The sequence below is a fragment of the Muscardinus avellanarius genome (genome assembly GCF_963383645.1).
Source record: "Muscardinus avellanarius genome assembly, chromosome: 8".
In the NCBI taxonomy this organism is placed as follows: domain Eukaryota; kingdom Metazoa; phylum Chordata; class Mammalia; order Rodentia; family Gliridae; genus Muscardinus; species Muscardinus avellanarius.
The window spans coordinates 80837663-80864742 of record NC_137794.1 but is presented as its reverse complement, the minus strand read 5'-3'; the positions used below and the strand labels follow the sequence as shown (position 1 = coordinate 80864742).

At 38.6% G+C, this 27080-nt stretch overlaps 1 protein-coding gene across 1 annotated transcript in view; it reads right to left on the bottom strand.

Moving 5' to 3' along the window:
• The window catches only part of LOC308266092 (protein LEG1 homolog), a gene marked incomplete at both ends in the record, with an annotated part of 32773 nt that extends 7515 nt beyond the window's left edge, over positions 1 to 25258 (bottom strand). Inside the window, 8 exons of the mRNA XM_080700120.1 lie at positions 11125 to 11304; positions 11440 to 11531; positions 12906 to 13046; positions 16051 to 16289; positions 19998 to 20098; positions 21547 to 21731; positions 23367 to 23450; positions 24958 to 25258. Of these exons, the coding sequence (XP_080556246.1) occupies positions 11125 to 11304; positions 11440 to 11531; positions 12906 to 13046; positions 16051 to 16289; positions 19998 to 20098; positions 21547 to 21731; positions 23367 to 23450; positions 24958 to 25258 (1323 nt within the window). The remainder of the gene's footprint in view (positions 1 to 11124; positions 11305 to 11439; positions 11532 to 12905; positions 13047 to 16050; positions 16290 to 19997; positions 20099 to 21546; positions 21732 to 23366; positions 23451 to 24957) is intronic.
• Between the last annotated feature and the right edge of the window lie 1822 nt (positions 25259 to 27080).

The following is a 27080-nucleotide window of genomic DNA, read 5'->3' as shown; positions in this document are numbered from 1 at the left end:
TTTGTTGTAGAGGTCTTTTACATCTTTGGTTAGGTTTATTCCTAGATATTTTATTGGTTTTGAGGTTATAGTGAATGGAATTGATTGTTTTATTTCTTTCATTGAGGATTCATTTTTGGTATAAAGAAAAGCCTCTGATTTCTTTAAGTTGATTTTGTATCCTGAAATTTTGCTGAGTTTGTTAATTAACTCCAGAAGTCTTTTGGTTGACTTCTTAGGGCCTTCTAGGTAAAGTATCATGTTATCTGCAAATAAGGATAATTTTAATTCCTCTCTTCCTATTTGAATTCCTTTGATTTCCTTCTCTTGTCTTATTACTGCGGCAAGAGTCTCAAGGACTATATTGAAGAGGAGTAGTGATACTGGACATCCTTGTCTTGTTCCCAATTTTAGGGGAAATTCTTGCAGTTTTTCCCCATTCAGTATAATGTTGGCTTTGGGTTTGTTGTATATTACCTTAATGATGTTGAGGTATGTTCCTTTTATTCCAATTTTCTGTAGTGTTTTTAACATGAATGGGTGTTGGATTTTGTCAAAGGCTTTTTCAGCATCTATTGCTATGATGATGTGGTTTTTATTCTTGATTCTATTTATGTGGTGGATGACATGTATTGATTTGCGTATGTTGAACCAACCTTGTTTTTCCGGGATGAAACCAACTTGGTCATGGTGTATTATTCTCTTGATATGGTGTTGAATGCGTATGGCTAGTATTTTGTTTAGAATTTTTGCATCTATGTTCATTAAAGATATTGGTCTGTAGTTTTCCTTTCTTGAGGTATCTTTATTTGGTTTGGGGATTAATGTGATACTGGCCTCATAGAAGGAATTTGGGAGAGTTCCATCTCTTTCAATTTCCTGGAACATGTTATGAAGTATTAGTATTAGTTCTTTACTGAAGGCTTTGTAGAATTCAGCTGGAAACCCATCTGGGCCTGGGCTTTTCTTTGATGGAAGAATTTTTATTGCCATTTCTATTTCATTGTTTGCTATTGGTCGGTTTAGGCTTGCTATGTCCTCTTGGTTCAGTTTAGGTAGGTTAACTGTGTTTAGGAATCTATCGATTTCTTCCATGTTTTCTTGTCTATCGGAGTATAAATTTTTAAAGTAGTTTCTGATAATCCTTTGAATTTCTTCACTATCTGTGGTGATGTCTCCTTTTTCATTTCTGATTTTAGTAATTTGCATTGATTCTTTTTTTCTTTTGGTTAGGTTGGCTAGGGATTTATCAATTCTATTAACCTTTCAAAGAACCAGCTTTTTGTTTTGTTGATTCTTTGAATTTTTTTTGTTGTTGTTGTTCTCTATTTCATTTATTTCTGCTCAGATTTTAATAATTTCCTGTCTTCTGCTGGCTTTGGGGTTGGACTGTTGCAGTCTTTCTAGATCCTTGAGTTGTGCCAGTAGGGTCTGAACTTGGTGATTCTGAGTCCTTCTTATGTGAGCACTCAATGCAATAAAGTTTCCTCTTAATACTGCTTTTATAGTGTCCCAGAGATTTTGGTAAGTTGTGTCTCTGTTTTCATTTATTTCCAAAAATTTCTTTACTTCTTCCCTAATTTCTGCTCTTACCCATTCATCATTCAATAGTGTATCATTCAGTCTCCACGTATTTGCATAGTTTCTTTTGAGTTTCCTGTTGTTGATTTCTACTTTAATTCCATTATGGTCTGAAAAGATGCAAGGGATTATATTACATCTTTTGAATTTGCTGGTGCTTTCTTTGTGTACCAGGATGTGATCTATTTTGGATAAGGTTCCATGGGCTGATGAGAAGAATGTGTATTCTTTAGTTTCTGGATGAAATGTTCTGTATATGTCTATTAGGTCCATTTGGTTTATAGTTTTCTTTAGTTCTAAAGAGTCTTTAGTCAACTTTTACCTTGAAGATCGATCCAGTGGTGTGAGAGGCATATTGAAGTCTGCCAGAATTATTGTATTTTGGTCTATTTGAGATCTGATGTTCTGAAGGGTTTGTTTTACAAATGTGGTTGCATTCATGTTGGGGCCCACTCGGCAGGACCGAGGTGGCACCCAGGCTTGTTGCCAGCGTGGACTCAAGATGGCGCCTGGGCTTGCAGCCAAGTCACGAGGCTCACGAGGCTGGCGGTGCCCTGAGCCTGCGCAGTGAGCCCTATCAGGCGCCTTACGGATAATTAGTGACGCAACGCCTCGTGCTACCACCTGCCCGCCCAGGAGAAGGTTAAAAAGCGCGCATGCCCTAGCGGGAAAAAGGAGAAGGAGCTAAGAGGGTTGGTGGACAGGAAGAGCAGTTCCTTGGCGGACTGCTCCGGGCTCCGAGCTGGGACGGACATGTTCACAAAGCCACCACTGTGACCGGACCGGCATGTGGCTGCAGCAGAGACATAGAGTGCCAGAAGGAGGGTTGGTGGAGTGATGAGGGAGAGGATAGAAGACTGATGTTGTTTTTACCTGAGAGAGCATTAAAGAGGAATGGTAACTGTATAAGAACCTGGGGTAATAAAACTGCTTGAGGAAGATCGTGTAAGAGTCGTCACTGCGCGCGACAAATGGTGGCCCGTACGGGGAACTTCGCTTTGATCAGAACCTCGGCAGTCCCGGGCAGCCGGCTGGTAAGTACTCCTTTGACTCCGAAAAGGGAGGAGGAGGCTCCATTAAGGAGGATATTTAGTAAATAAGGCTCGCGGATAAGCGAGGCTCGCGGAAAAGCGAGGGACAGCGCTGTATTTTCCCCGATCAAAGGGGGCTCCATTAAGGAGGATATTTAGTAAATAAGGCTCGCGGATAAGCGAGGCTCGCGGAAAAGCGAGGGACAGCGCTGTATTTTCCCCGATCAAAGGGGGCTCCATTAAGGAGGATATTTTCCCCGATCAAAGGGGGCTCCATTAAGGAGGATATTTTTTAGTGTAAGCAAGTTAGAGAATCGGGCTGGTCCTGATTCGACTCCCTCTCCTAATCCGCCACCATAGATGGAAGACACCTGAGGTTAGTTGGAAAAGGCGCTTAATGTGTAAAGGATAGGTCAGAAGATTAGTTCCTAACGTAAGAGTTGTAAACTGCTGCTCGGTACCGTAGAGATGAGTTGTTTTCTTTAAGATCTTTGGGGAATTATTTCTACTTTCCCTCTTCCTTTACCTTGGTTAATGATAGTTTAGGTTGTTTTATTGATACCTGTTTTCTGACTTTCTGCTATGCTTCTATGCACCCTTGGAGACTTTGGAATTTCTGCTCTTATTGCTGTAATTGTGGCCTCTGTGGCCGTGGCAGTTATTGCAGCCACTATGAATGCTCTATCCTCACATGTGGCTGCTGGCATGGCTCAGCAAGCTCAATTATCTGGACTATATGTATAACGTATGTGCAGTATCAGAATTTCTCCCATGCAGGCAATTTGTTTCGTCAATTAAGCAAGACGCTTCTAGGAACTTGGAGCCGTGAATTTGAACACACCATGATTGAGCTACGAGCGTCCATCGCTGCAATTAATCCTACCCGCGTAGAAGTCGCTGCAGTACAACAATGGATGGACTTGATACATGGAACATTGGGTTTTTTAAAAGACTGGGGTGGCATGGCGTTCTGGGCATTCTTGCTGGTGGTAGCATGATGTTTCATGGTTGGATATATCAGGCGAACTCGACAACGCGCACTGCAACAACAGCGCATATTGGTGCAAGCTCTGGCAGCCCTAGAAGCTGGCTTATCTCCCCATGTATGGCTCAGTATGCTGGATCGGTAGTCAGTGACGGGTAAGATCGTCCCCGGGACCTTTCAACCTAAGACAGGGAAACAATCATGCTATTGTTCTCCCAATGACGGGTAAGAATGGTCCTTGAGGGTCGGCAACCTAAGACAGGCACGATCCCGAGCCTTATTTTAATAAAACAAAAAGGGAGATATGTTGGGGCCCACTCGGCAGGACCGAGGTGGCACCCAGGCTTGTTGCCAGCGTGGACTCAAGATGGCGCCTGGGCTTGCAGCCAAGTCACGAGGCTCACGAGGCTGGCGGTGCCCTGAGCCTGCGCAGTGAGCCCTATCAGGCGCCTTACGGATAATTAGTGACGCAACGCCTCGTGCTACCACCTGCCCGCCCAGGAGAAGGTTAAAAAGCGCGCATGCCCTAGCGGGAAAAAGGAGAAGGAGCTAAGAGGGTTGGTGGACAGGAAGAGCAGTTCCTTGGCGGACTGCTCCGGGCTCCGAGCTGGGACGGACATGTTCACAAAGCCACCACTGTGACCGGCATGTGGCTGCAGCAGAGACATAGAGTGCCAGAAGGAGGGTTGGTGGAGTGATGAGGGAGAGGATAGAAGACTGATGTTGTTTTTACCTGAGAGGGCGTTGAGAGAGCATTGAAACTGGGGTAATAAAACTGCTTGAGGAAGATCGTGTAAGAGTCGTCACTGCGCACGACACATTCACATTTGGAGCATAAACGTTTACTATCATTATATCATCTTGGTGTATTGTTCCTTTTAATAAAAGGAAGTGCCCTGATTTGTCTCTTCTGATGTATTTTAGTTTAAAGTCTGTTTTGTTGGATATCAGGATTGCTACCCCTGCCCTTTTTTGTTCTCCAGTAGCATGGTGTATCTTTTTCTATCCTTTCACTTTCAGTCTGTGAGTGTCTTTGGCTGTTAGGTGAGTTTCTTGCAAACAGCATATATTTGGGTTATGTTTTTTGATCCACATTGCCAATCTATGTCTTTTGATTGGTGAGTTAAGTCCTCTAACATTAAGAGTTATTACTGAAATATAATTTTTGTTTTCTGTCATTTTGTGTTCTGTCATCTGTTTGGTAGCTTTTTCTTTCTTCCTTACTTAGAAGCCCCTCTGATCACTTTCCTCTCTTCTCTGGTTCTGAAGTCTGCTTCTTTTTTCTTCTTTATGGTTTATTTCTTTAAGTATTTTCTCTAGTGTTGGCTTTGAATTCATAAATTTTTGGAGATTTTGTCTGTCCTGAAATACTTTTATTTCGCCGTTGACTTTGAATAGTAGTTTTGCTGGATAAAGCAGCTTCGGTTGGAAGTTATTTTCTTCCAAGGTCTGATCACGTCATACCAGTCTCTCCTGGCATTCATGACCTGGGTTTTATAGTCTGGGGTGATTCTTATTGTTTTGTCTCTGTATTTCACCCAACCGTTTGTTCTCACTGCTTTTAAGATCTTTTCCTTGGCCTCTATGTTAGTCATTTTGACTATTATGTTGCATGGGGAGGTTCTTTTTTGATCTTGTCTTAATGGTGTTCTGTATGTCTCTTGAACATGAAGATCTATGTTTGGGAAGTTCTCTGAAATTATTTCTGTGAAGAGATTATGGATGCCCCTGGTCTCTACCTCTATCCCTTCTTCAATGCCTTTTATCTGTAATTTAGGGCGTTTCATGTTGTCCCAAATTTGCTGTATGTTTAGGTTTTGTTGCTGTAATGACTTCTGCATACTACTGACTGTGTTTTTGGTGTTGGATGAACTGTCTTCTAACAGTGATATTCTACTTTCCATTTCCTCTAATCTTCCAGAATTTCTTTCTATTGCTGACTTCATTTCATTTATTGACTCTTTCATTTCATTCCAAACCTCTTTCTGATTCTTTTTTAGTGTTTCTAACTCATCTTTCATCTCCTCTAAACTTGTTTTAAATCCTTTCATCATATTGTAGATCAAGATTCGGAACTCCCCTTTCTGCATTTCTTGTAGGTCAGTATTTGTGATTTCTGTCATTTCTCCATTATTCCTAGTTCTCATATTTTCAGAGTTCTCATGTCTGGTTTTCTGCTGTCTTCCCATCGTTAGTGGGTATTATTTTTATCCTAGTCTTTGTATTAGAACTTTAGAAAAGACTTATCCCCCCAGAAAAAAAAAAAAAACTTATCCCCCAGAAAACCAAAAACCAAAACAAACCCAAAGACCCAAAAAGTAAAACAAACAATACCAAATTGCAGTAGTGAAAAATAAAATATAAAAAGATAGAAAAATAGTAAAAAATAAATAAATAAATAAAAGAGATAACAGTCCTACTATGTTGCTGATATATGGTGAATCTTGTATTTGCTTGGAGTGTCCCCTTGTGGCCCCGTGCAGGTATCGCACCTTAAGCGCTCTTCTTTGGTCCCGGAGTTGAATTGGCCCACTTTGCACACACTGACACTCACATATGTCATACTCACTGTGTGCTTGCCGGGTCCATGGCTCCTCTGAATTCACGCTGGCAGTCCAATCTGTGGCTCTGAAGCTCTGGCAGCTCTCCCGTATCCTGCTGACTTTTTACTGCCTTGGTGAGCAGGTCCACTTCCTGGTCCCTGCCAATCTCTGGGCATGTCTGCGGGGCCACCTTTGTTGAGTGCCGCTCAGGAGCTCCAGTTAGCTAGCAACTTCAGGTATTGGAACTCTCTGGTCACTTTCAGATTTTAGAGCTTCTCTGGGAATGTTAAAGAACCAAAAGTCCCGTTTGGGCCAGCGGCCCTGAGGCCACTGCGCCTGTGTCTGCACTCCGCAGGCCGCCGATTCTTCAGCTCACTATCTGCTTTCTTTGTGTGTTGTGGTGAATCTTGCAGATCAGTTGCTGGATTTTTTTCTGCCGTACTCCTCAAGTCTGTTTTGGATCGTACGTTTAATTTTTTTTTTTTTAAGACACTTCTGTCTCAGTAGTTGAACTTAGTTTGCTTCAGCTAGTGAGGGATGCTGCATCTCTCCGTCGCCATCTTGGAAAAACTAAAAACAAATAATTTTAAAACCTATAATCTATGCCTGCTGAGGGGTTAGGCCGGTGCCGGGACCAATGGCCGACATTGGAGCCTGCCGTGAGGTAAGGCCACTACTGGGGCCTTCAAGGCCGGGATCAGAGCCTACTGAGAGGTTAGGCTGGTGCCAGGGCCAGCATGGCCGGGATCAGAGCCTGCTGTTAGGCAAGGCCGGTTGCTGGGTCCTCCGAGGCTGGGATCAGAGCCTGCTGAGGGTTTAGGCCGGTTCTGGGGCCAGCGAGGCTGGCATCGGAGCCTGCCATGAGGCAAGGCTGGTGCTGGGGCCTCCAAGGCCGGGATCGGAGCCTGCCAAGGGGTTAGGCTGGTGCTGGGGCCAATGGCTGTCATCGGAGCCTGCCGTGAGGCAAGGCCGCTACTGGGTCCTCCGAGGCCAGGATTGGAGCCAGCTGAGGGGTTAGGCCGGTGTTGGGGCCAGCAAGACCACAATCAGGGCCTCCCATGAGGCAAGGCCGCTGCTCGAGCCAGTGAGGTCTGGATCAGTCCACCAGGTAGCCAGGCCATTACAGGGGCCATCAAGAGTGGGATCAGTACTTGCAACGTGACATGCACAGAGAAATATCGCAGAAAATAAAAATCAGATGATTCCGCTAATTAGCAAAAACTTGGAGGAAAGGGTCAACAGGAAGGGGTCAAGCTATAGAAAGGGCCCTATAGTGAAGCAACTAAGGTGCCCAATCAGAGGGTATGGAATAGGGGAGGATGGAGCCTCCTTAAAATGCAGGAGGTACATAAACAAATGTATCAAAGTTAATCACCAAACAAGCATGGGATCGAGGGAGGGGGAGGGAATGGGATGGGGGCTGGATGAGGGCTAATTGGATGATGTGTGCTTGTATATCCTCTCAAGACTTGTATTCCAATGTGATATATGATTACAATGCACCAATAAAAAAAAATTAAAAAAAAAGAAAACCTATCATCTATAACATTCACTTGGTCATAAATTTTTTTTCTTGTATCTCTTCATGCAACCTCTTTTCTTTATATTCTGAAAGGTAGCCACACAAATCTAGAATACAGTTATAATATCTAAAATTATATTCTTAATATATTTTTAAACTTTTAACCTGCCTAATTCAATATCCTTATTAATTTTTCATTTATTTTGTACAGAAGTACACATATTTAATTGCTACTTAGTCCAAATTAAAGGACAGGTTACAGAAGCTTGCTGTATAAATACTCTTAGATGTTGGTAGAACACATATACCCTGCTTCTCTGCTCCCTTTACTCCCATAAAACTTTGATAAATATTTAGTGTTTTAAAAAATAGAAAACTTTTTAGAACAGATTTAAATTTATAGGAAAATGGAACAGAAAATACAAAGAGTTCCCATATACCCCCAGATCCTAAACACATAAAGCTTTTCCCACTATCAACATCCTCACCACAGTAGTACATGTATTAAAATCAATGAGTCTGCATTTTTATATCAGCCCATAGTTTTCATTAAGGTTCACTATTTTTTTTCATTGTATTAAGGATTGAAAAGGGGTATTCTCTGAGCTATACCCAGCCCTATTTTATTTTTTCATTTTAAGCAGTGTCTAATAAGTTTCAGAGGGCCTCACTAAGTTTTTGAAGCTGATGGTGAACCTGTGATCTTCCTGTTTAAGCCTGTCAAGCACTGGGATTACAGGCATGCTCCACCATGCCCAGCGAGGTTCACTCTTGATGATATGCATCTTATAGGTTTTGATTTTAATAATTTCCTGTCATCTACTGGCTTTGGAGTTAGATTGTTCCTGTTTTTCAAGGGCTTTAAGGTGTGTCATTAGGTTATTTATTTGATGATTTTCTGTTTTTCTTATGTGAGCACTCAGTGCTATAAAATTTCCTCTTAATACTGACTTCAAAGTGTGTTATCGGGTTTTCTTATTGTGGGGTTGTGGGAGCTCACTGCTCCATTGTTGTTCCTCCTTCCCATGATTTCAGAAGTTTGTACCTGTTGCTTTTGATAGATTTCTCTCAGTTTCTAGGTGTCAGCTGGTATATCCAAGGGCAAGTTGTGTTGTATTCAACAGTGAAGGTTGAGTTCATGTATAATGTTATGTGTCTATTATTATACAGTATGAAAATATATACAGAATTGTTCACTACTTAAAATTCCTTTGTGCTCTACCCACTCATCCCTTGCTCTCTCAATCTCTTGTACTTTACATTTAAAATCATATTTCATTTGAAGTTAATTTTTATTAGGTCCACATATAGATTCACTTGTTTCATATGGCTATCTAGTTGTTTTTCTCCCTTGTTTGAAAAATCATCTTTCTTCATAGTACTCTTTTTGTTCCTTTCTCAATATGAGCAGATTTTATTTATGTAGTTTTATTTATAGGTTCTGTTTTTCAACTTCATTGATATATTTATTAATTATTTTGCCAGTACTACACTTTCTTGATTACTATAGTGTTATAGTGAGTCCTAAAGTAGGGTGGCATCAGTCCTCTGACTTTCTTCTACCTTGATATTGTGTTGGTCAATACTTTTTTCAATATAACATAGTTGCCTGACAGTGACTACGCAGGTGTTTCCAGTAAGTATAGCAAAGCCTTAGTAAAAACATGTCCAGACAATTAGCAAATTGCAAAAAAGAAGGCAGTACATAAAAGAGTAATAGATAAAGATGATAGGAAGATCGAGCTGGGCATACTGGCATGGAACACACCTGTAATTCTAGTACTTGGGATGGTGAGAAAACAGGTTTGAGACAAGCCTCAGCAACTTAGCAAGACCCTTAGCAACTTAGGGAGAGCCTATTTCAAAAAAATAAACAATACGAGCTGGGTGTGGTAGGCACAGGTTTATAATCCCAGTACTTGAAAGGCTGAGACAAGAGGATAATGAGGGTTCATGGACAGCCTCAGCTACTTAGCAAGGCACTCTGCAAGACCTTTTTTCCAAATAAAGAATAAAAAATAGGGCTGGGGGTGTAGCTCAGTAGAATGCCCATGGGTTCTAGGCCCATTACAATGTCTTCCTTGTCTTGGTTTATTTCTCAATATTGAGAGATTTAGGACTATGATATCTGGCTATTTAATTGTTGCTGAATTGGTGTTTATATTTCTTCAAGGGCATCAGAAATATATAAATAAAAGATGCCAGATGATTGAAATATCATCAGAAATTGTAAAGCAGAATGCAAGGAGACAGTCAGAATACTTCCAATAGTGCCACCTAGTGGAAGCACATATTCATTTAAGCATTCATGCATTAGAGTCCTTTAAACATTTTGGTCCTGTTTACTTTTTAAGAAGATTGACATAACACGAGCGATTATATTTTGAACTTAAAAATTTTCCTCCTTTATCCCAGAATAAAATTTTTCTGAATGCATTGCTAGTTATTCATACGGTGGTTTGGTTTCAATTGCCCCTTTAGACCTATTCCAATTGTCAGTAACACATCAGAAGGGAAATGATAAGAAAATTAGAGGTCAGCTCTTTTTCTATGTGAACAACAACAAAAAAGTTTAGAAAGAGTGGGTTTTAGGGTAAGTTTACTTGGAGTCCATTGTTTTTGTTTTGTTTTATTTTGTTTTGTTCTGTTTTTCTGGTACTGGGGATTGAACCCAGTGGCATTATCGGAGGCCAGCTGTGGTTGCAGGAGAGGTTTTAACAGGGAGATCCTCAGAGAGAAGAAATTATGTGCAGTCATCATTAGGAGAACAACAGTGGCTTTATTCTATAGACCTCTTCCTTATATAGAATAGTGTTTGCACTTGAGCATGGGTAACAGGCAATTCCCATCACTGGGCCACCAGACCCATGGTGTGGGCACCTATGATTCCTAACTTCATATGTAACCACAGTGATACCAATTAGGGCTTCAGGAGTAGTCAAAGAGCCTGAACTTGAACTAAAGTGTCAGCAGAATTATTATGCAGGGTCTGTAAAGGCTTATGCCCCAGAACATAATGTATAGTAGCTCCTTCCTGAAGGCCCCGATTTTACAGGTCCTCCCACATATCCTTGCTCCACAATGGTCAGTGTCCAAGGGGGCAGAAACAGTGTTATCCTCCACTGCACAGCCCAGCTATCTTTACAAGCATGTAACTGCCCAATCTCCATCATGAGAACCAGTAAGACTGCCTGGAGTTCAGTCTATTGGCTATAGTGTTTCACACTGGTCTCATACCAAAAAGCTGTAAAGCTACAGCTGCCCACGACAGAAGCCATCAGTATACCACACTCTTGCAGGTATTGGAGCTTTCCCTTCTTCATAAGGACTTGGGGCATCTTCTACTTGGTGGCTTCCAAGGGAGCTGTCATTTGGAAATGATGTGCTGGCTCCAGAAGAGTATGTAGCTTTTTAGACAAAGGGCTACCATGTTCAGTGTTCTAAATATGTCCCCAACTTGGCCATAATGGTTGTTTGTGCTACCCCTGTCCAGGAGGCACAAGTCCGATACCGTAACCAAACTTCAGTGAGGTAGGTGGTCTGCTTCATCGCTAACCCAGTACCTTTAATGGGTTCATATAATGGGTGCCCTAAGAGGGCAGTGTACACAGCTGCTAACTGTTTTTCAATGAGGGTGTGGCACTCCTCTGCCTCTTTCCACTGCTGTGATAAAAACAAAATTAGAGTTTGCCAAAACAAAAAAAAAACACAGATATGTCTGTAACTATTTAACTGTTCCTGGTTGAAGATAGGCTTCTATTTTGTCTGTTACTGCTTTGGGTATCACCGTTGTCTTACCTGACCAGATAACACCCAAGAATTTGACAAAATATCTAGGTCCCTGTACTTTGTCTTCATTGAGAGCCCATTGACTGTCCCTCTGACTATACCTGGGGCAATAACGAAAAGGTCCATTGCTGCCCTTCCCAAGTAAAAGCAAATTACTTTTGGCTTTCTGGGGTAATGTCAATGGAGAAAATGTGTTTGTCAAGTCTACAACATAATGGAACTATCCCAGTTCATGTGACAGGCAATTTATCAGTTCTGAAATGTGGGGTACCTCTGCATGCAAAGGCAGTGTCACTTTGTTTAGTTCTCAGTAATCTACTTTCATGCATGAGGAACCATCAGGTTTTTGCACTGACCCTATGGGAAATATGAATGGACTATGAGTTCAGTGAATTACACTTGCCTCTTCTACCTTCAGTATTATCTGTCCAATTTTCTCATGTTCCCTGGTAGCTTGTGCTGCCATGCATTCACAGTCCTTGTGGCTTGTGGGAGTTGTAAGGGAGCATTATCTTCTAGTGATGATGTTATCACATGCACTGATAGCCACCAAACTTGTCTGCATGGTCAGTCTTTACAATATGTCCACCCCAGGATATATACACAGCTATGAGAGATACATACATGTCACATTCTTTAGGAGGCAGATGTTTTATTCCCCAAATCACTGGGGTACATAGAACCATAATGAAATGTACCTCGTCCCTCTATGGCAGCTTTAGGTCTGGTAAATTTATCTGGGTTACCAAAGAGGATAATGCTGCCTGCTTCCTATTAACTAACACTAAGATGCGTTTCACATTATGGGGGGACCAGTAAATAGTCAATTTCACATGTGGCCTTGCATCAGCTGCTTCCCCCTGCTAACCTGGTACCCCAGCAGAGTCTCTAGTCTGGGAGAAAATCAGTCACAGTATCTCTTGGGCTATTTCCTTGGTCTTTTTTGGAGGTAAAGAGGTATATATCTGGGTAGGAGCAAAGCCGCCACCAGAGCTCCAAAAGTATTTTGTTGGGCTGGCATTTTATCTTCTCTGCCAATCCAGCCACTCCATCATCACCACTGCTGGGGCCTGCATGACCCTGCCAAGCCCAAAGTGATTGAATTCATAGGGTGCATGCCTCTGCTACTGTAGCAGGGAAGAGGTCCCAGCCCCATGCTGGCTGGGCACTGGCTGGCACCGTGGGTGAGACTGTGAGGCTGCATGCCTCTCCAACAGTAGAATACAGCTGTCGAGTCACATCCAGCAGCCCCTAGGTGTGCTAGCCCAAGCCCTAGCTTGTGCTAGCCCTAGCCCCAGCTTTCTGAGGCCTACACCAGCAGCTCTCTGGTCTCCTTCAATCCTCCTGAAGGCTGAGGTCCCTTTAAATTACCAAGAGTGGAAATGGAGCCAAGTCTCCCAGATGGGAAGTTGGTTGGGCGCATCACTTCCTCCTGAAAGCAGGCCTGGACTGATGTCTCCTGATTGACCACGCACAAGGCTGAGGAAAGCAGTGGTTGTTGGCATAGGTTCGGGCAAGGGGCTGGTGGGCTTTGTTCACACTGACCACAAGCTCCATTCTGGGGACCCCAGGGCCTGCCTGTTGCAGCTCCAGCACCTTCAAAGCCTTGTGGACTTCTTTCAGCAGGAAATATACATCCTCCAATCTTTTAGCACATTTCCTCCACCTTATGTTGTTCATTCTGGAGCTGTTACTCCAAAAGAGCAAGGGAGGTACTCACCTTATCCTGCCAACTATGCCAAGAGTCAGAGGCCAGTTGTGATTGCAGGAGAAGCTTCAGTGCTGAGATCCCCAGAGAGGAAAAAGCATGCACAGTCGCCATTAAGAGAACAACAGTAAGCCGGGCATGGTGGCACACGCTTGTAATCCCAGCATTTGGGAGGCTGAGACCAGAGGATCGCAGTTCACGGACAGCCTCAGCTACTTAGTGAGGCCCCCCGCAACTTAGTGAGACCCTGTTTCAAAATAAAGAATAAAAAAAATAGGGCAGGGGATGTATCTTGGAGGTCAAATGCTCCTGGGTTTGCAAAAAAAAAAAAAAAAAAAAAAAGAATCAGTTTCATTCTACAGACCTGTTCCTGTTCCTTATATAGTGTTCTGGGCAATATGGCACACACCCATATCAGCATGGATGTGCGCAGACGTGTTGTGTTTTGCCCTATTATGCTTATATAATTAAGTGGACATTTATGGCTGCCAGGACAAGCAGGGTCACATCTTTAGTGTCCACTTGTATTTCCTCTGGCCGCCCCCACCCCAGGCATTCTACTTTCTAGCTATAACCCCAGGTTTTTATGTTTTGTTTTGAAACAGGGCCTCCCTAGGTTGTTCAGAGTCTTACTAAATTGCTGAGGCTTTTTATCAAACCTGCAATATTCCTGTCTCGGCCTCCCAAGTACTAGGATTACAGGCATGCACCACAAGGTAAGTCTATTGTTAAACGTAATCTTGTCTGTCCTATAGGCAACAGCTAGCATCTCAAAATACTAGGAATTATGCTATGTAGAATTTTCATAGGCAGCAGTTCAAAAGTGTATAAGAAAGATACAAAACAAATCAATAAATGCAGAATAGATCAAGTTTTCACAGCAGATTTGAACACAGAAACATCCTATCAATCTTACCCAAAGAAAATCTATTTACTTGTTAAAAAAAAAAGTTTAGGTTTAGCTTTACCAAAAAAATTCATATAAGAGTGTTTTATAGAGTCCTTTTCATATAAGCCAAAGTGAATTAACATTATGGCAGAATTTTATACATTTAAATTGACTCAATTCAAAATGTTCTGGATTTTGGTTATTAATCAGCAGACTATCTCCTTCCAAGTTTTCTGATATTATGTTACATAAGATAACAAAAAAGCCACATAAATTCAATAGCTTTTTATTAATTTCTTAGTAATTATTTTTATAGATTCCTGCAAGCTCCTTACCATTTAAGTATTGATGAATTTAAAAATAAAGAACTATTACTTAAGCAAAATAATCAGATACCAATTTGAATTTAAAGGCATAAATGCATGGACAAATTTTTAATGAATGAGAATCAGTCAAAAAGTACCAGAAATAACAAGACTACATGGCTTTAGTTTAATTAAAATTACTACTTGTCAAAACATTAATTTATAATACTTTAAATCTTTTCAGAAGTTTTAGTTATTACACAATAATTTGTCAAAAATCTCTAGAACTTGCTTCCTTGAAGCTTCTGTCTTCATTAACGTATTCCATAAAAGCAGAGATAATGAACCTTGAAAAAAAATAAAAAAATTACTACAAGTATATTCCTGAAAACATTTCTTGGTTCTATTTGGCAATAGATAATTAATCAATTTTATTTAATTTCCCTTCTACTAATCAGTGGTAAAAATCAATTATAACAAGAAAAGTAAACATTGCATGTCACTGTACATTACTGGCAGTATTGTTTAGCAATACATGACCTAATAATTATTTTTTATTTTATTAATTTAGTAGCAAAGTAGTAAATTATCCAAGAGAAGTATATCTGGAATACAACTTTTGCATAATTAACAATAGATTATAATAATAAATAATGTGCACAGTTGTGGTACACTCATTAAATTCAATATTATATGTCTATTAAACCAAATGACTTGAATCAACTCATTTTATGGGATAAAGTTCAAGAATTATTTCCACAGATTAAAAAAAAATTGGTTCCCTATTATTGTGCCATAGCTACCTGCTAACTTACAGTTCTGCACTAGAGCCATCACTTTTTTTTGGGTACTGGAGATTTACCTCTGAGATATGGTCCCATCCATTTTTAATTTTTATTTTGTGGGAGAGTCTTGTTAAATTCCCAGGGTGGCATCAGACTTAGATTCTTCTGCCTCAGCCTGCTGAGTAACCGGAATTACAGGAGTGTACCACTTGCACAGCCAAAAGAAACATCTAAGAAGGAGCTTCAATTGCACCAAGTCCCTAATGTATTTGAATGTTTTTGTTACTCCATTAATGCAATGTTTTATTTCTTAATATATATTATTTATTTATGCTTAATTTACTCTCTGTATGTATGTATATATATATATATATATATATATATATATTCTGATTTGAACTTTTTGCTTTGAAGAACACTAATAGTATAATTATGATTATAGTTTGGGTGAAGGATTCAGTCCATTTGAAGCAATGAACCAGAGGACTTTTTCCATGATTAACAGTATTATAAGTTGGAGAAGTCAAGCTGCTAGTACTTTAATAAATTATGACAGGCTTTTTAAAAACTTTCTTTTTTTTTCTTTAGCTTAAGAGCAAAGTAAGACGTTTAAAAATAAAAGTTTTGATGAGAAAAATAAGAAATACATATGGGTGTGTGGAACAAAGAATTCTTTAGTTGATAGATGCACACCAAGGTTTAATGTCTATTCCATATGAAAGGACAGGCCAGCAGTGCGAGGACTAAGGTGGCTCAATGATTCTGCCAGATATCAAGAGTGATTATTTCTTTAAAAAAAAATGCCAAGAAGAGCCATAGGAGATCCTACATTTCTTTGTGGAGTATATATTGTGATGTCTCTAGCTCTGATTCAATTAGTCTATCACTATTTGTCCAGCATAGTCTTGATTTTTACACTATTACAATTCTTACCTGTAGATTCATCCAACCTGCTAAGAAAATTCAGACCCAACAGGACTGTGTTCTGAAGAGCAGTAAAGTCAGTGATGTAAGGGGCTATATCCGTATCAACAAGTACTTTTGGTGGCAGGCCCTTCTGGGACTCGTATACTCTTTTCAAGGTTGTAGGAATGTAGGCTACACCTAAATACTCCACAGCAGTGTACCATTCTTTCTCAAATTTAGCTTCCTGTTTAGAATAATAGGCATATCTAAAACAACCAAAAAAAGAGTTTAATTATAATTATTCATCTTCAATTTTCAATATGACTTCCTTCAGAAATGATTGCCTCTTGATACTAAATAAAATTTATGCTTTATTTAGAAAAATAAGTTTTAGGTGTGATGGTTTTAGACCTCAGGAAATGTGAAGATATATAATTAAAAAGTTAAGACTGGAAAGGACCATCCCATTTGTCATTAATATTTTGATTTTCACTTTGTCTTTGAATTAGGAACATTATATATTGGGAAACCATATAATAAATGAATGTTAGTAAATGTTTAAATAATATTTTTTGAAAATAGAAAAATATCAAAGATCTAAGTTACAATTGTTGGACTCAGACGTTCATTGTAAAATTTGTTGACTTTTCTGACTTGGAGAGTCCCTAAAACATTGAACATCTAGCAAAATAGACGTCTAGTTATTTGTCTTGACTAATTTGCTAAGTAATTGGAGTTTAAAAACCACTGTAAAAAGTCTCTTAAAAATGGAACTTTCTGCCGGGTGTGGTGGCGCACACTTGTAATCCCCGCGCATGGGAGGCGGAGACAGGAGGATCACGCAGGTTCGAAGCCAGCCACGTTGGCTTAAGAGATCCTGTTTCCAAATAAAAATATAAAAAAGTAGGTCTGGGAGCATAGCCCGGAGGTAGAAGGGCTTCCAGGAACCCCAGTACCACCAAAAAAAAAAAAAAATGGAACTTTCTTATTTCAGGTACAAATCATTATAGTGGAAAGTAGTGAATTGTTTTATAACTATGTCTATAAAGATAAAAAAAGATCAATTCATAAGGATTTTGAGCAAAAGCCATCAAGCCTAGTGATAGTGTATTGAACAGTTTGTAAATAAAAAAGAGAGAAAAGAAAAGAGTGAGGACATCAGTCCAACATACAAGAGTCACAAGACAGAAATTAAATTTAGCAGAAACTTTTCCAAATGCTTTAGCTGAAAGATGCATTGGTCAGCTGATCTAATGAGTAAGAGAGAATTGGCCATAAAAATAATAGAAATAAACTTTAAGACCTTCTCATAAATTAAAAATAAAAACATAGATACAAGAGTCAATCAGTCTTAGAATTAAGACCATAGAGTTTTATTGGAGTTTGTGTGGGCCACGCAGTATTACTATTGTGTCACTTAGATAACCACATCCTATTATTTTCGCCTGAAGAAAGTGACTTATAAGATTTTAAGGTTGCTTGTTAGTGTGTAGTAATTTGCATCTGTGGCCCTAACACTCTCCCACTCTTTATTTTATTTTTGCGTGTTTGGGGATGGAACCCAGGGGCATTTGACCTCCAAGCTATACCCCCTGCCCTAGTTTTTATTCTTTTTTATTTTGAAAAAGGGTCTCAGTAAGTTGCAGAGGGCCTCGCTAAGTAGCTGAAGCTGTCCGCAAACCGCGATCCTCCAGTCTCAGCCTCCCGAATGCTGGGATTACAAGCGTGTGCGACCATGCCCGGCTCTCCCACTCTTTTAAATCCTGTCTTTTTTCCTTTAACTTTCTAGGACCACTTTTCCCTCCATCTTGATTTGGACAATAAAATATTAACTGATTTGATACAGCAGAGAATAAAACTGTCACAATTTGGTTTCTCTCTTGCAGCTCTGCCACCACTATGGAAAACACTCAGACTCGTCTGATGAAGAATGAGGTAAGCACAGAACTGAGGCTCCCCAGTCATCTCTGTTGGGCCAGTGAAGTCAGCCCCCATGGGAGTATAAAAGGGAGGCCAGGAAAGATCAGCAGAACTTCCCTGCTAGCCTAATCCCTCTGAGCAGTACACACCCTCTGTGGCTTGACATGGAAGCTTAAGATGTAGGTTCTGTTGCTATTTTTTTAATGTAACTAACATAATGATGGGTCACACACTTAATAAACTGCAAAAACAGATTTAGTCCTGACAATCAGTCTTTAAAACTCATGTTCTTTACAACGATTATGACTCATATCATGGTTATAATCATTATTTTCTGAAGGTATCCAATGTGTCAGTGGAACTTTAAGCTTAACATGTATATCTCTCACTCCCCCAAATTACCCTTCATTTTGAATGATTTTGGAGCAATTTTTAAATAAGTCCGGCCTGTTAAAAATTTAAATGTGACTTCTCGATTTTTTTCAAATGTGACTCAATTGTTAAAAAAAGAAACTAATACAACGTGGTTGAATATCTAATTTTATAATGGAAAAGAAATACACTTGAGAAGAAAAAACCTGCAATCCCTCTGAATTTATTTATTTTGACTCTTCAGTGCTGGGGATCAAACCCAAGGCCTCAGACATGCTAGACAAGCACTCTACAGACACTGAGTTACACCTCCAGCCTTCCATAAATTTCAAAGTATTTATGATCCTATATTCAAAGTTGTACTTTTCTAGCCAGGATTGTTGGTGCACACTTGTAATCCCCGCGCTTGGGAGACAGAGACAGGAGGATCGTGCAGGTTCAAAGCCAGCTGCACTGGCTTAAGAGACCCTGTTTCCAAATAAAATATAAAATAGGTCTGGGAGTGTAGCCCAGAGGTAGAAGGGTTCCATCCCCTGTATCACCAAAAAAAAAAAAAAAAAGTTGTACTTATCTATTGAGGTTTATCATCACCACTTGGGATGCTTGTTGGATAATCTCATGAGTGTTTCTTATCAGCATAGAAAGAGCAAGTTAGTTCTAGCTGCTGAAATGAATGTAACCCCAAATTATTTCACAGACATTGCCAAGGGATCAAACTCCTTCATTGCCTGATGTAATTAATACTCAGTTGTTGAAGCCATATCAACAGGAAGAGAAAATGTCCTGTGATCAGCTGACTAAGGCATTTACCTTGAGGGATGATCAAGTGAGTATAAAAAACATGAGAGTAAGCCAGGCATGGTGGCGCACGCTTGTAATCCCCGTGTTTGGGAGGCGGAGACAGGAGGATCGCGCAGGTTTGAGGCCAGCCTTGCTGACTTAAGTGACCCTGTTTCCAAATAAAAATAGGTCTGGGAGTGTAGCTTAGAGGTAGAAGGGTTTCCATGAACCACATACCACAAAACAAAACAAAACAAAACAAAACAAAACAAAACAAAACAAAACAAAAAAAACCATGAGAGTAGAACATGAAAAGCTCACGTGTTACCACCTGGATTTATGCATCTACTGATAAAATACCACTGAAAATCCTTTCCTTTGTTTCTGCTTCTTACCCTTTCTGGGTTTCTACCCCATACCTTACTCTGGGTGGTTGATATCATGCCTTAGAGTGTGCTATTTACTTCCAAATCCAAATTATGCTTACACCCACACTTCTAGGTGCCCCTCTATGTGGAGTGCTTTGATGATCTTCTAGGTTTTCTTGTGAAAAACCATGAAGCTGTCTGATATTTTCTCATGTGTATGCCACTATAACTCATATCTATGATCAAAGTAATAAAATCTATCTACATATTTATATTGTTTCTTCAATAATTAAAAAATTTTGTTGCATGTTGTTTGATTTTTAGTGCAATCCTTTTGTCATAATTTTGTTTCTTCACCATAAAATACTTTCTATGTTGTATCGTGCTAAAATAAACTAGCATCTCCAGTGGTGAAATCCATTATCTTATATTCAGATTGGAAATCACTATCAGTCTAGCTGAGTAACAAATGGTGTAAATAAGGCAAAAATCATTTAGCATATTAAAGAGAGATCACTTTGGATTCATTCTTACCTATCTTCAAATGCTTTGATCGACTTTTTCAAGGATAAGATATGTGCATCCCATAAGTATTTCACCAGGACATCAAAGTCACTAGAAGGTGATCGCATATACTAAAAAGGAGAAACATTTTAGTATTTAAGCAACTCTAAAATGTCCTCTCCCTGAAAATCAATTCTGTACAGAAATATAATTGAGCAATATTCTATATAAAAAGCAAATCATGTTTCTAAGAATTAATATATGTAACACCTTAGTATCTAACCTTTGTAAATGGAGAAAATATGCATTACATTTAGCAATTCATCTTTATCTAGAAAAAATGAGCTTCAAGTATTTTCAAAAATTTCACATTTTATACTGGCCAGGAGTCTTTTTTCATAAATGTTATTAAAATTGCCATAAAATCATAAGAGGAAGGAAAAATTTGTTTGAATGCTACATTTAATTATCTCTAAAGTAGTGAATTACTAATTTAAAGAACTAATAAATAATGTTTCATCTGTGATTTTAGTCTGTATCTATGTTGACCACTGGGTTTTGAGTCACTGAATATTTAGTTCGGAAAAATATATAATTTTGTACCTCTACCAAATATGATAATTTACTATTTAATTTCAATAAGTTGATTGACTGGTGTGCCATCCTTAACGAAAAAAAAGCAGTGAGACAATATGCTCCTGGATACCCTCTTTTTAACTTCCCAAAACCTAGACAAGTTAATGGAACAATTTGAGCAAGTTTGGGCCAGAATATCCAGATACATATTCTCTTGATGGAAACTTGCTTTCTCTAGGGTATGCTAGAAATTTGGTCAAATTAACATTATCTGCAAAAACAAAAAAGCTGCTTTCTTTCATGACAGCCACACCTTGTGATGTTAGTCATATAAGAAAAAGACAATCTAAGCAAATTAATGATGTTATGTCTTCTGTAGACTAACTTATGAAACTCCTCTACACATGATAACTAGTGCAGATCAGAGCATGTTGGAGAGGAAAGTATTATCTAATTGGTTGCTTTCTGGACAAAGTGTCATGTGAAATAGTTGTTGCTAATTTTTGGTGAGGCACTGGAGGTACTCCATTGAGCAGAGGTATACCTGTCCAACCTATTGTCACTGGACCGTCCTTGTGTTTTTTAGTAAATCTTGTATCTCATATTTCATCTCAGGGTGTTTTTTTTTATTATCTCGGCAACCTATCCTGCTGTCCTAGGACAACTAGGCTGTCAATGATATATAGTTGGTCTAAAACCAATTTCATAATCTTCCAAGATCTCATAGTTGACCTGAAGTTTAAAATAGTCCAGTTTGCTTACTGACCTATTCACCTGTAGCAAAATATTCTGTATTCTCACCATTTGTGGTATAATTTGTTTGATGTGAGAATAATGGCTAAATTTTGTGGTTGTCGATGACATGCAATGTCCTACTACAATATGTACTATTGATATATTTAGCATAACTATTTACATTTTTATTAAAGAACAATCCTAGATAAAAGTATTACAGAACTAAAGAAATGCTCTTGCTATGTCTTAAGAAACTTAAAGAACAAACCTGATAAAAGGCACTCCACTTTTTCATTGTCTCAGGGAAGGATGAACGACAGCTAGAAACATCATAGCAAAACCTCGTCTGATCCTTTGGTGGTGGCAAAAGCCTGACTTGGTCTGAAGATATCTCCATGATGCCAGAATCCACCGCAGCAAGGAAAGGTAATGCATTCAAAAAATAATTTAAATCTGTAATAACAAAAGGAATATTGTTACCAGAAGCACTAACAAACGTCAAAAAGTATACTTTTAAGTAAGCCCTATGTCACTTTAAAAGTATACTTTTAAGTAAGCCCTATGTCACTTTAAAAGTATACTTTTAAGTAAGCCCTTCTATCAAATATGATAGAAGTTAGTCACTAAAAAAATATTGAACAAAATCATCTTAAAGATCAGATATACAATTCTGAAGTGCCTCAGTCATTGGAAGGCCAAGACAAGAGGATCACAGGTTCTCAGCCTCAGCTACTTAGTGAGGCCCTCTGCAACTTAGTGAGATCTTGTTTCAAAATAAAGAATAAAAAATAGGGCTGGGGGTGTAGTGCAAATGTAGAATGCCCCTGGGTTCCATCCCAAATACTGCAAAAAAAGTGAATGTAATTTAATAATCATGGATATCTATTAATATATTCACTTATATTATGCATTTATTTAAAAAAACTTGACTAACAAAACAAAAATAGTTTAATGGGCTTGGTAATATTCAGTGCCTAAGTTTGTTCTAAATTATATTTTTTCTAAAATATTCTACCATGACTGTAGTTTGGTAAATGTATATTCCTTATTTAATACATATAAGTTTAATTTGTAAAGAAAATATCACTAAATCCTTGCTTTATCCTATGCCCCTAATACAGAATATTTTAATGAGTCTGGCAAGAGATCATTAGATCAATAAATAATTGGATGGAAAAACAAATAACCTACAAATAACCTATTCCTACAGACTTAACTAATTACATTTAGTAAGATATTGCTACTGATTTCCAATGGAAATCAGTGATGCACAATACTTTTCACTGTAGACAGCCATTTGTGAATATGGCCCTGTAACCCCCAACACAGTGGGCCGATACATCAACTAGCAAGCCATCCAAGAAAAGCAATTTCAATTCCAAATCTTTGGGTATGACTATTGGTGAGTGTTTCAAAATAATGCCTCAAGTTAGTAGAAGGAAAGAGGGATATGTACTGTAAGTGTTACTTTGAAAAAATGAAATTTAATGTGATCTTGATTGTGATTATTAGGAAATATCTCTAAGAAGTTGCTTTATAAATTAATTTCAAACAAAACACAAAGCTAAAGAATTAGAAAATATCTTCTGGTTATTTTAGTGTTAAGTTTATAACTAAAGCCTTGATCAAATGAATTGTAGTAATAGTAATCTCTGTCATGTTTATGAATTTCAATGTTATCACATATGCTAGGAGCAAAATGACAAAGCATTATTCTCTTGGTCTCGTATCACATTTCTCCATCTTTCCTCATTCCACAGACTTCCTGGCCCTTTGGGATCTTCCACCTAACTTCCATTCTTGGTCTCTCAGAGGCCATGGACCTTTGCAGTTCCCTGTTTTAGTCCATCCTTGAAAAACTGAATACGTCCTAAAAGATTGTAGAGATTGTGGCTCTTAACTCCTATAATGTGACATAAAGATCCAGGTACAAAGTGAAGTAGATCCACTTTTAAAAAGAAGAAATTCTGTTTTTGTTTTGTTTCCGTCCCTAAGATTTTAGGTTGAATGTTTGCTCATTTGTTATTTTCCTGGGTGGGGGATGGGGAGGTTAGGGTAATATAAATTTTGCTATTTAAGAGAACCTACCAGCCCACCAACTGTCCACAGATATGCAGAGATGATCAGACTCATAGCCACAGTTTGTCCTTCCAGTGGGATCAACTAGTCTTCCTAGAGAAGAGAGAATGCACTTTGATTTGTTTTGCACATTATAAAACTAGCCATGCTTATTACTGAACTCAATACATTTTATTTGTAGATGCAGAAACATTTCTTTTTTTCTTGTTATTTAATTTTCATCTTATTAAAATCACATATGCATGCAAGTTTCTTTCTTTCTTTCTTTCTTTCTTTCTCTCTTTCTTTCTTTTTTTTTTTTTTTTTTTTTTTTTTTTGGTGGTACTGGGATTCCTGGAAGCCCTTCTACTTCCGGGCTACACTCCCAGACCTATTTTTACATTTTTTTATTTGGAAACAGGGTCTCCTAAGCCAGCGCGCGCGGCTGGCTTCGAACCTGCGCGATCCTCCTATCTCTGCCTCCCAAGCACGGGGATTACAAGCGTGTGCCACCACGCCCGGCTGCATGCAAGTTTCTAAAAATTAAATAATGCTCTAAACCTTCAATAAGAATGGCATTTCTCTTCCTCATCATTCCTCACTCTCAGAAAGTATAAAAAAAAACACTTTCCGTGAATTCCTTGTGTATGTATACACATCACTCTATTATTTTCTACCTCGCAATTTCTTCAGCCACGTGACAGGGTTTGACTTTTAAATTATAAGTCCTATAATTTGCTTTTGTGAGTATTCATACTTTTACTGCCTCGTCTACCTCCTGATCAAAATTATGGATATGATGTTCAGAGTAAAGGAGGTAATGATATTCATTATATCATAAAGTTGTTGTGTGAAGTGGCAGAAATCATCCAACATGTTTCATTTGGTGAATATCTACTACATAAATATTAAAAATAATATTTATTTTCCTTGATAAATGACACTGTCATTCTCCTCATACGTTTCTCAGGACTTTCCTTGTGGGCTGTGTTATCAGCATGAGGTGTAAGCAAGCACCACTTTTCTCATGAGCTTTTTCTACCAGCCAGAACAAAATTATATTTTTGATAAATATTTTGCACCAAAACATATCTTCTGCATATGCACACAAAGGTGCCTTATTTTCAAGAAACAGTCACTTGTAGAAAAATGGTCCCCCCAAACAAGGTGCTACTTATTGGTAATTCCATGTCAACCATCAGGTAATCACTTTTAAAACTTTATAAGTTCAAGCTAAGTTGACATCACTGTCTGTTTGTAATATATTATCCCTTCGCTGTTTGGTTCATCCCAGTGCTTTGGATGCAGTGTGCCACTTAGAAGTTCAGCAAATATTTGTAAAATGCTCAATCACTTAGATATAATGTCCTTTAGGGATTGGTCGCTGTGCCTCCTATCTCAATTAAATTTTTAATAGAAATGCACAGTCCATGTGGGAAGGATTTGTGGAGAGAGAGAAGTAGAATTACAAAAAAAAAAAAAAAACGATTAGGAGGAGAAAAGAGGAAAGGAAAATAAGCAATATTCAAAAAATATATATGGAATATACAAAACCTTATTTTTCAAATAGTCCACTATTATACTGCTAAATCTTTAGAAAGAAAACAGCAATCTATCTTACCTGATCTGAATTGCCAGCCATGCTGCAGAGCTAATCCCCATAAAATATTGTCTTCATTTTCAGGAGCAAATTTTGCAAAATAAGTGGCTGTCTGGTTCAAGAGGATTTTATACATTCCCATTCTTTCAGGGAACACCCAGGGGTCAATAATATACTTTCCATTCTCCACAGCGTAGTCACTGAACTGACCAGGACTCTCCTTCCACAAAGGAGGATACATATCTGAGAGCTCTGAAGCTCCCGCTAAAGAAGTAGAAAGGCAAATGACTAGCACACAGACCCAACAAGGAAGGAGAGCCATGGCGCCAGAGTTGGGGATTAAGGGTGAGGTAGGGCTTTTATTGGAATATGGAGGAGGAAGTCACAATATTTTTCTAATGTCACATCTTATCACCACTTTGCACTTTGCATTCTTTTAATAGGTTGAAAATGTAGAGGAAATTGCAATTATTTAATGAGTGTGGCCATCTTTTCAGTATCAATACATTATATCTGAACCTAAATGCAATGAAACTATTTGTCAGCAAATAGCTTCCCACCAATTTTTCTAGCTTAAATCATGATTACATAATATATAACCAATATCATGATTACATAATATATAACCAATATCATGATTACATAATATATAACCAATATCATTAGAATGCTTTGCTCTCATATAAACACTAACACATTTCACAGAAAATATTGAATAGCTGAAAGGAGAAATACTAGAATTTGTGATCCAGTTATAATAAGAGTTTCTGCTTCAAGATTAAAGCTGAGAGTACTTCCAAATAGCCCAATCAAATAGAGAAACCAGTTTGTTGGCAGATGATGAAAACATTCCAGTGATGCTATATTAGCCCTTTTTTTCAACATTTTCTTTTTTTATCCCTAGAATGTTTTCATCATCTGCCAGTAACTTCATAATATTGTTTCTCATGATTATATATTATTTAGACCACTTGTTGAGTTTTTATTTCAGCCATTACACACTTTATATCTAGTATTCTGTTTGGTTCTTTTTTGTGCTTTCTTGTATCATACAAGTAACATCTTATCTCACCTGGTATGTTCATAGACTAATTTTAACATTTGTGCTTCAAGTGGAATCTATGACCAAATGCCATTTTTCCTTTGAAATAGTTGTGTCCCTTACTTTTATTCTGTAAAGTCATATTTTCCTGAAAGTTTGACTTCTTTGATAATGTCAGATAGCTTTTTCCCAATGAAGTCAGTGGGGAAGTAGTTAGGTCTTGTGTAGTTTCTCATTGCTGTGACAAAAGACCTGAGAAAAGCAAATTAAAGAAGCAAATATTTATTTTCACTCACTTTGTCAGAGGTTTCATTTCAAGATCCACTGGCTCCATTGCTTTTAAGCCTGTAGTAAGGCAGAAACATCATGATGGAAGGGCACAAGGAGGACAGCTAATTGCTTTATGGTAGCCAGGAAGCAGAAAGACACAGAGAAAGAGACAGAGAAATAGAGAGGGAGAAAGTGGTTGGAAACAAGATACACCCACCAGGGCATGCCTGGAGTGCCCTACTTTCTCCATCTAGGCCCCAACTCCTATCATTTCTGCTATCATTCCAGTAATGCAACCAAATAATTAATTCATCATGGGATTAATCCACCAACGGAGTCAAATCCCTCATGATTCAATTACCTGCAAAAACTCCACCTCTGAACATTGTTACATTGGGTACTAAGCCTTCAACACATGAGCCTTTGAGGATGCTCAAAATCCAAAATATAATAGGCCTTGAGTAAAAGAACCCCAAGCAACAGGAAACTCCTATTACTTCTGACTCAATATAATAACTCTTCTGGTGGGAATTTTATCCTTTTTTTACCTAGAAAGAAGCAAAATCTAGAAGAGACTTTCTTTAGATTGCGGTTTGTCCATACAGGTAGCTTAGAAGAGACGAAATGAGTATGTGACTTCCTGAAGTTAACTTGGCTCCTCACTGTTTTCTAAGCAAGTCCTAATCAGGGAGCTTTTACACTGCCATGAGGTTATTCCCTAGTTAAAGCAGGAATTGACATAGATCCTTTGGCTCACTGCCAGGCTGTCCCCACTTGAGGTGAAAAACACAACAGCAATTGTGCCAACATTCTGAGATTTCTCCAGTTTCCT